The 10,905-nt window shown below is 34.0% G+C and overlaps 1 protein-coding gene across 1 annotated transcript; it reads right to left on the minus strand.

Annotated features, from left to right (window-relative positions):
* Positions 1-2,455: 2,455 nt before the first annotated feature.
* Positions 2,456-4,745, minus strand: LOC113504774. Its single transcript, XM_026887208.1, has 2 exons — positions 4,644-4,745; positions 2,456-2,712 (listed from the first exon to the last, which is right to left on the minus strand). Exons 1-2 carry the CDS (start codon positions 4,700-4,702, stop codon positions 2,463-2,465), a joined length of 309 nt encoding a protein of 102 aa, XP_026743009.1. The 5' UTR covers positions 4,703-4,745; the 3' UTR covers positions 2,456-2,462.
* Positions 4,746-10,905: the final 6,160 nt, after the last annotated feature.

A 10,905-nucleotide genomic window follows, 5' to 3' on the forward strand; every position in this document is an offset into this window, starting at 1 on the left:
GGATTTTAAACCTTAATACTAGATGTTAAAGATGTTTTTACTCTCAAGTGATGACTAACGTTGTCATCTAAATGAACGTGTCTTCCTTTTCAATTATATTTAATATTAGTGTCCAATTATATTCTGGTCACCACATCATGATCTTCTGTTCCAATTATTTATAATCTGTTAATTAGAATGTTGGTAAAACAATTAAATTGATACGCTAATTTAGACCCCAAAAACTTTTAACATTAACTCATTATATCTGCATTTTTAAAATAAAGCTTTTCGTGCATTTCAGCATATTATGTTAACATGCTGGTTACATGCTGTGATTAATTTAGCCATTGTAATGAAAAAGATTTGTTTTTTAAGCAAAATTATACTTCGTCGGTTGCATTTTTTGATCTGAAGATTAGGAAAATGATATATTTTTCAGTTCAATTTTATTTCTGATAGATATTTTAACCTTTTTAAGGTTAAAATATAATTATATTGAAATAAGTGAGATAGTTCCTGTACCGTGCAGTGTAAAACCTTTTTTTCGAAACTAAAAATTATAAAGTTCACGAAAATAATACATGTTTGATTTGTTTTTATTGTTATTTGATATTTTTTAAGATTCAATTATCAAAAGATTTTTTTTCTGATAACATCCATATTTTATCGATCTAAATGTTAGTCAAGTTTTTAATAATGAAAATCAAAACCAGTATTAAGTACCGTATTTATTTGTCTTTAGGAAAGTAAATAATTGTGAGAATAATCCCCGGTTTCTAAAAGGCTGATCACTTTACAAACTTTTTGGTCACCCTCCTTTTAAAGGTCAGATAAAGGTATTAAGATCTTAATCCGAACTTTTCTTAAAACTTTCAATAACAGTCGTAGTCAGTAAATTTGGAATTTAATTAAAGTGATCATCATCAGTCTTTCAGAAACTAGAATAAAGGTGATAGCACACTACATCATTACAAAGCCCTGCGCTGAACTGTACTATTTGTCCAGATCTGACGAATGATCTACTCATTCCTATTGACCCTTAGTTGTTGCCGGAAGGAGTAGTAGTCTATACTAAGGCCAACAAGACGAGATTAAAAATCTAAACAAGCTGACCGTTACTGAGTTTCATTGCGATAGCGAGGCGTTATTATCCCTCTCCTCATCACACGTACGCGCATATAAGGCGAGAGTTAGTCGATGACTATGTGTTTCTTGGTACAAGAAAGCAGTCAGTACGGCAGTTGTCAACATTTGGTCCGCCATGTTGTGAACAAGTTCATTCCTTAATTTTTGACGAAATTCGAACTTTATAATAGTTTATTCGAATAAAAATGCCATCAACCCCTGAAAGTTTGTGTACATTCTTTATCTCGTCTCGTTGACCTTATTATAGTAGTGTGTTAAAACCTTAAAAATAGTTTCTTTTTAAAATAATGTTGTCTGTGTATCTTTATCAATATCGTTTTTTACTTCAATTTAAGTTTTAATAAAAAAATAATTTAATATTGTTCTTTAATTATAGCTTTCTCAGCATTTCTAATTAATGGAATGTTAATTGCATATTAATATTTTATTCTTTTGTTATGGGCTAAGCGATCAATACATTCTTAAATAAATTCGATAGCAAACACTCTTTGCATAATTAAAAGTGTGACTCATCAATTTATTTTTGTAACTAAATACTGGCCAACTACAAATGGAACACAGGTCTCTCATGACGTCACATTACATCGTAGTCTACATTTTTGGGGAGGGGAGGGCTTTAAAAAGAATTCGCTGTTTTCTTAAAGGTTTTCTTGAAGTTGACGTATTCAGAACTGAGCTAATGATAGCGTAGCGAAATCGTGACGTCCTTTTTTCCTCTTTATAGCAAAGAGAAATGTGTCTAATACAACTTTCATCTGTAAGGCTTATTATATTTTGTTGATTACCGAACTATTGTTAGTCCATAACAAATAATTCAAAATTTGCGCTTATTAAAGTACTAAATAAAAGTTTTTTATACGTTTCGTGCCACTTGCAGTAATATATCTGATATTTATGTAACAGTAGAGAGTTAATATCGGCCATCGTAATTTTTATACAAATATGGTTTGTTATAAAATAAAAAATCATATTCAATATATTTTGTGTTTTATTATGTAATTTCAGTCTTATACAAAAGATATATTTACTAGTCTAAAAATTAAATTATTTGGGTATGTATATGTGTTCTTTTTTACCTATGTTAAACATTATTTCAAAAATCATTATCCTAACCTTTTCCCAATTATGTTAGGGTCGGCTCCCACTCTAACCGTACCAGTGTTTTACAAGGAGTGACTGCCTATCTGACTTCCTCAACTCAGTAACCTGGGCAACACTGTACCCCTTCGTAAGACTGGTTGTTAATTTTTTATATGCACATTCTTGCAAAAATAACATTAACATTTACAACTCTAATATTTACACCATAAGAGCTATATTAAGTATCATACTATCTACAAAGCATAAACTCTATCCTCATTCATTCTTGAAATCAAAGGTGCGAAGGTCATATGTACGGGGGGTACGCTTGGGAACTGCTGTACTCCAGCGTCCGAGGAACACCTTGGAGCTGTCATCAGGATACACGTGATGATGGAGAGGAACATGGCCATGATGCCCCAGAACATGACTACGAGGAAGAAGCGAGCGCGACGCCATGTCAGCTCCTGACGCGCTGTCAGTACTTCCTCTGGGGTTAGGGGCCTGGGAATAGAGAATATTTAATTTAGTTTTAATTGTAGAAGAGGAGAAATTCGTCTGTATTTTTCATATAACGTGAAATATCTGTCATTTGTGCAAGTTTGGCTCAGTGCTTTTTACGATAAGTCGTTTGTAAGATTTTGTTGTTTTAAAAAATAATTGTTTTATTAATGGAAAACGAGGCCTTTGAGATTTATTTTTATGCTTTTGAAAAATTTAATCAGTATAACTACAATACATTATTCTGGGAAAATAGCGGTAATTATATACATTAAAAAATAAGAATTACTATTTTTTCAAATCCTACTTTTTGAAATCTTTTCAAAATTAAAATAAACCAAATAATTCTGCAGTCGTCAAATCATTATCACAACTTAGCAACAGCTCAACGATTTTGATCTTTAACCTAAAAAAAATCATTCACTAATATCGATAAGACTCAATTGTTTCGGAAGTTCTCAAGGCGTTACAAAACAAATAAGAAACTGATTCTGTCTGAGGTCAGATTCAGGTCATAACAGTTAATAAAATTAGTTATCTGCTTGTGTAGTGTCTTCACTAAATATAGAACGAGAATGATCACAAATCATGTGACAATTGATAGTAGGGCAAAGGCCTTTTCTCGTACAGGATATCTGGAAGGAGGGGTAAAGGGCCGTGGGGCCTACTATCAGGTCTTAAAGTAGGTAATATTATTGAGAACGTGAAAGAGATGCCGCTCTTAGGCATGTATTTCTCTGTCACGCTTCTACATGCCATGACTACATACATCATCATCTACAGCCTTTATCTTCCTACTGCTGGGTATAGGCCTCCCCTTTCTCGCGCCAATTTCTACGGTCCTATGCTAGCCTCATCCAGACTCGACCCGACACCTTTACTGTGTGAACAACTCATCTTGCTGCCGGACGACGGACGCTTTTTTTTCCTTGTCTTGGCAACCATTCCGTGACTGCCTTAGTCCATGACTACATTATTTTAAGAGATAGTAGCACTGCAGCAGACCGCCACAGCCCTTAACTAATACTTCAGACAATTTTAGTTATAGATAAAGCTGTGCTCCAATTAATCGAATTATGAGAGTTTAAAAGTTTAACCACTGAGTTACTGACTAGCTAAAATAATTAGGGATGGGCCGAATGTGGTTTAAACCGAATACGAACTTCGGCCGAACATTCGGTAAAAATGAAAAATTCGGCCGAACTTCGGCCGAACTTCGGTTCAATTTCGCCGAGTTTTTTCGTGTTGTGTCTTGTTTACGCACTTGCTGCAAATATTGCTAGATGTACCTCGCCCGTACTCCGCACTTCCCCGCGGGGCCGTTAGCAAGCTAGTCATTTGTAAAGACGTCACCATCTTGTCACGTGCTATTATTTACATTTCGCAAATTAAATTAATTGTTTTTACGTGATTTTTGTTGGTTTGATTGACTAAATTTTGTTGATTAAAATTTTGTTTTTGATTAAGAAATAAAGATTTCTAAGGCTGGTTTGATTAGTAAGAAAAACGGTTTAATTTTGTGTTTTGTTTGATTATATTTTTGAGAAAGGTATTCAGTAAGTAGGTCTTATTCAAATAAAGGACTATGAGTATATTAGGCTTATTTTATTTCACTGTTACTACACATACGTTTTTTCATTAATTTCTATTATGATAGTGCAAGTATATTTAGTGCAGAATATTCGGCATTTTAACCGAAATTCGGCCGAATGACGAAGTTCGGTTCAAGCTGCCGAAGTTCGGTTAAACCGAATGTAAAACGAATTTCGGCCCATCCCTAAAAATAATACATAACGAATGTAATATTTTTTTGCGGCTTCAAAAACTTGGGGTTGGAATATGTCATAGATAATGACTCCATCTTAGCTTATCCATCACTAAAAACCAGTCTACATGACTTTTGACTACTATCATTAATCAGAAAAAGGTTGTACCTAAATCTTCTTCGCACTTGGGACCCCTGTCCTAGGAGTGGCTGGCGTTCAGGATCCATTATTGGAACTTCTTAATTTCACTTTCAAACTATTCGTCTTTAAAACTTCTTGTATCACTGTTTCACACGATCACTTTTAAAATTAAATTTTAAAATGCACACTATTCGCACTATTTAAATTTTAAATGTCTTTCACATTCATTTAAATCACTCGCGCCAATTTCAACATATTTTTAAAACGTTCCAGTGACATTAGACAACTGATTCAATCTGTCGTAATACAATTGACGCGCGAAACAAGTTTTATTAACAAATTGTTTTTAAATATATTTTTTTATTTCTTGTAGTCTCTTGTAGTCAGCCGGACTGAGTCTTGACCGAGTCTATACTGATAGGCTGATTGTGTGAACTACATAATAACTGTGAAGTTTATTAATAATTTGTTGTTCTTTTAAATAGGTGACTTCTTATCAATGTCTCGTGTACGGGGTGTCCTAATAATTTATATGATTGTGATAGTTGTTTTTTGTTTTGTTTCGTTTATACAGAGATTAAGACTTTTTTTTAGTTAGTTAGTTAGGATTCGACTTAGATCCTAGGGCTTTAATGGCAGCAAGCCTCTTAGTTATTGTTTGTTCCAGACTCCCGAAAATCACTTGATATGAAAAATATCTCACTCTTACAATGTTAATAGAAAGTAAGTAAATAAAAACATTTAAAAAACAACCTTTATCTTTCTCAATAATTTAGAGGTTATTCAATGAATGCTGATCTCTTACAAACAACCTTGAGGGTCATAACACTTTATCTTAATCTGTGGGTTACTGCACTGCAATTACAAGAAATTCGACTGATAGTTGGTCATGTCTACAGCGAAATTCAATACATACTTTACTTAAACAATGTAGGTAAATTATTCTATAGATACTTTAAGGATGCAATGACAGTTTACTCACATGTTTTTATCGGGATTTCCTGACTAGTTTTGGACCTAATAGGAGTCTTTACGTGCCTTGTCCGTCATTAAGTGCCCAGGCTGAATATCAAAACCGTGCTAGGCTGTAAAAGTTTTTTTTTTACAGTTCCTTTAAAAAGAAATCCGCTAAGCTATGATAAACTTAAAATAAAAAAGCAGAATTCATTCCGTCTCGCACTTTTATTTGATAGCAAATAGGTAATTCGTATTAAAATCATAAAAAAAACAATCCGTTATTTAATTGTAAACATAACATAATATATTATCAGACGGTGTAAACCTTCTTGCTTAATCCTTCAGAGGATTACACATGCCAACGTTATTCGTATACTAATTTAAAGTTTTGGGCCCAAGGATCCTTTGACCTCCAATGTTCCAATATTTGATTGGATACCGAATTTATTAGATCGCTGCTTCGGTGCTCTTAGGAAATAGTTATTCAAAATTCAACCATAAGGTAATATCATAAGGTTCAAAGAAAGTATTTAGGTGTTTGTATTTAAATTCGTTCAAGGCAGTATTAGAAGTTCGGGATTTTTCTTGCCTCTGCCGAAAAACTACCTATGCGCAGGTATGTAGACGAGTAAGTAATCTAAGTAGAAAAAATACCTATATTATAACGTCAAGAAACCAAAACAATGAAAACTGGCCACTGAAACCTGGTCAAAACATTAGGTCATCAAAGAAACATGCATATACGGGTCAATTTCCTCTTTTTCGCAAATTAATATGAAAACTGAACGCGTCAGTTTAAGAGTTAGTTAAAAAAAAAACCAAAACGATATGGGCTTCTTCGAACAACCTGTTTTATTCTTTAATTTCTCATATTAAACTACCATCACCCTTTCGTCAACCAAACGAAAGTTTCAGCTGTCGCTAAAGGAGGCGTTATTAAAATAAACTCGTAGTAAGCGAGACTTAATCGTTTAAGTTTGTTGTTAAGTTTCGCTTAAATCACTTCTGGAGAATTATAGGATCGATAACGTTAGATACGTCATAGTGTTACGAAATGTATTTGTTTTGTTCGCTTGATGTTTTGATGTTTGCACGTGTTGCAGGTTCGATTCAACGCAGGCAAAGTAGCAATTTGGCTTACCATAGTTACCTATATGTACGTACTTATGTGCTTTGTTAATTATTCTAAGACGCCACTGACGAACGGTGAAGGCAAACACAGGGAAGAAATCTGGATAGGATGCTGTATTCTCCAACTCGCAGTGAGTTACCGTGGTCGTATGGGAAAAGGCTGGTAAATGGCAATGGCGCATCAATAGCCGGATTTATGTAGTTTAACGTAGTAGATATGTAACTTTTATGTAGTGACATATCATTTCAACTTCAAAGAAATGCAGTTTGTCATCAATGATTAGTGACACTATTTGCTAAGCGAAATTAGCGCAATACTTACCTAATAATTTGATTAATTAAAAAACTATTAGAAGATAAAACTATGTAAATGGATGAAATACATTTTTCCCTACAACTTGGCAATTACAACCAAGAGCCGGGCTTTCATCATTAGCCGGGAAAACAAGGATTGCAATTAAGTATTGCCGGCGAAACCCGATCAGCACTAAATGTTGACTCTTATTGAATTACTCGGATTGGATCGCTTTGCCATTTTATGTTGCTTCAGCAAGTTCTGTATTCTCCAATAGGTAAATAGTTTATTTGAGCTATTTATAAAAAAAAAGTAAAACACTTGCTGTAACCGGTGAAGGAAAACATAATGAAATCTTTCAGTTTTAAAATTCATGAAAAGGCAAAGAAATGAGTTTAATATATTAAATTTATTTACCTGTTCGATAAAATAGATTTTTGCTTTTTATAACCAAACGAAAAGCCATCAAATATACCACAAAGTATTAAAACCATAGCATAATCAAGAACCAAAATCAAATAAGATCATTAAACAATATTATAGAAAGAACTTGGGGGTCAATTACCAAGACCGAGAGCGTCGATTCTCAAAGCGATTGAACAAAGAGTCAAATACAAAGGAGGATCGCATAAATCAGTTCCGTTCATTGTGGTCGCATCGCTTACGTAATTTATCGACCGCTTATAGAATATGACGCTAATTAACGATGCCTGTAATTATATTATTCGGGAATTTGGTAATGTCAGGTGGTTGTGATAAGCTTTTGTTTGGTAATAGATTTGTAATTCATTCATTGAGTAAGCTAAGTGCCCGATTGGACATGTCTATTATGGTATAGGTGCAAGATGGGTCGACGATTATACACGGTGATTTTTTAGTCGCCTTACAAAAGCAGCCTGCAAGTACTATATAGTTCGCCAGATCATTAGCGTCGTTTGTCTGGTGGTAATGAGGCTTCTATTGTCACCACGCAGGCTTTACTGCGTTTGTGACTAACCTCGTTTGAGAGGAAAAAGTCGTACGACAAAGTGTAAACTAAGTATGTATACGAGTGTAGATATCTACATCATTATAATAGTAGTGTATATTTCAATTCAGGTTTTACTTGATAAGGATTCAATTATTTTTCCGACTTCTAGCAAAGTTTTGTTATGAATTATTCAGGTATAATTTACGACTTGTTGCATTTTAAATAAATACTAAAAGAAACCAGAAACATTTATGACAAAAAAAAAATGTAAATTTGAAAAAAAAAATCGTCGTAATAAATCTGGAGCGACTCATTCAAAATCCAAAAAAAAGCTCCAAAAATAAAAACACCCTCCAAAATCCTACATCCTTATGAATACGTATTACGTTAGTAAATCACTGGACACCCAAGCTTCTGGTATGGTGCGGCCATAAACAGGGTTCCGTAATACCGTATTGTCAACAACACAACAGATTTAAAGCCTCAACGTTGAATTGTTCCATTTAATTGAAATATTCTCGTGAAAGTTAAAGGGGAAATGTTTTTGTATATGCGTATGAAAATTTACAGTACTTTTTGCCCCTGACTTGGGGTTTATATGTTTAAATTTTCCTTGAGATATTTATTTATATTATGATGTATTTTGTTAGTTGTTTAAAAAAAATGGTTGCCTGTAAAGTCGGTTTTACGGGCGAAGATTTTACGTGACAACGTCTTTTTCTCGGTAGAATATTTATTGATATGTATTTATATATATTATTAAATTGCACAATAGGAACAAGGAATTGAATGAAAATAAGAATTGCACAAATTTTAACTATAGAAATATATTTTGTTTATTAAAACACTGTACATGTAAGCGCCGATTCAATGCGCCTAATTCTCTAGTGCTGCGCGCGCGGCAGAACGATCATAGTTGAGTGGGAGAGAGACGCAAGGCATTCGGCGGGCCTCTCTCTCGTTCGGTGACTCATCGTAACGTTACCGGGCGTTACACTTTTTCATAAGTGACTCCCAGCCGCAACCTAATTTAAGACGTTGTCACGTCAAAACTCCCGCATTAAGGAATGTAATCCTTGTGTCACGGGGGGTTTCACAAAGACACCCAGACTCAGGTCACCACAGATCATACAAGTGCTTGGCTTTAGCTGGGGTCGAAGCCGTGACATATCCGTCCAGTGGGTTTGGAGTTGGTGACCTCAACCACTCGGCTATCCGTGCAGTCAAAATGACAATAGGAACGATGGCAATTTTTTTTTGCAGTGTCCGTCTTGTAGTTTTTGTAAAATAATGTATACGTATTTTTTAATTTGTCCCGCAAACATAAATTGACCAAATTACAGTGAATGAAACTTACGCGTGACGTCACGATTGAGTCTAAATTTACTCTATCGTTACGTCATAAGCCCCCTCTCCTAAACTTTAAAGCAGTAAATCTTTGTCAATTCTAGTTTATCTGAAAAAGGAAAAATTTCGTGTCTCATCCTTTCAATTACCTAACTGAGGGACTAATGAGATTTATTCTTTTTATACCCAGTCATCAACCCTATTTCATGACTACCAATATTTAATTTTGAATGTAACAATGAAAATTAATATGACGGTTTGGTTCGGTTGGATCTACTTACATAATTACTAAGTTTGATGTATTAATGCTAAAATATCAATCATGAAGATTGCTCGAATTAAGAAAATTCTACAATCAAAACAAATTGGATGCGAGCTCCCCAGGGCCAGGATGGTTGGCTCTCTTTGGAGGAGGCCTACGTTCAGCAGTGGACGGCAATCAGTGGACATAAAATAATTTTGTAAAATTTGTAAATTGTTTTATGTTCACAATATCGGATATCGAATTTCATCGTCCAATTCATTTAAGTAAATCCTAAATCAAAATGTCAAAAACACAGTAGCAAATATTTGACAGTTACTTTACATTATTAATGTTATAGTCACGTGTTGCTGTAATTGCATATAACATGCGATGTTGCTATTAGGTGCGTGCGTATTTAATAGCTTTATTGTGAATGGCTTACGTAGGGAAATTAATTAGATTTGTTTGTTTTGCAAATATTTGAACTGTGAATGGCAAAGATTTAATTATTAGTTGTCGTGTCGTGATTATTATTTTTAAATTTACTTTGGCGTTAATGATGGGTACTTACAGTACCTACTTCCACGATTGCCACAGTTCTATTTTTACTTATAGGTGTGCAAATAATGTTGATATTAGTGTGAGTGAGTGAGTGATATGACAGTTGGAGTTATTCGAATAACGACGATTTTTGGTCATAAATGTAGGTTATATAATTTCAGGTTAATAAAAGTACTTAGGGCCGATTTTTCAATGATCACTTAACTTTTATCTGAGGAATAAATATGACCGTTTGACTATATTTTATATATTTTCTATACAAAAGCTGTCAAAACGCCAAACTTATTCGACGGATAAAAGTTAACTGGCGATTGAAAAATCGGCCCTTAGTCGGTCAGTAGAAACTAGTCGGGCGATCCCACAAGCAATTATTTAGGTCAAATTATTATTTTTTAAAGTCCCAATGCCTACCCTAATTATCCCATTATTAATTAGGTCACAACATGACGAGATCATGAAGAGAATGTTCACGTGAACATAAACATCAAAGATACTTCATCGTTGAACTCGAATACCAGAATTGACAAGTGTTATTAATTAATATGTGTGAGGTGTCAGGGAAACTTATGCTACAGTGCAAGCGTTAAGCGGAAAAAATGTTTAGTTCTTAATGATAATGATTCCATGGAAACTGTGATATCTAATATTTACATTTGAAAACTATAGTAGACTGATCTTCTCCCCGTTTTTGAAACATATTTTTTACCGCTCTGCTGCTATTAATCATAGCGTGTAACGTGTTAGTATATTCCTACCCTTTCAAATAAATAGGCTATCTAACACT

Source organism: Trichoplusia ni, chromosome 23 (assembly GCF_003590095.1).
Source record: "Trichoplusia ni isolate ovarian cell line Hi5 chromosome 23, tn1, whole genome shotgun sequence".
Classification (NCBI taxonomy): domain Eukaryota; kingdom Metazoa; phylum Arthropoda; class Insecta; order Lepidoptera; family Noctuidae; genus Trichoplusia; species Trichoplusia ni.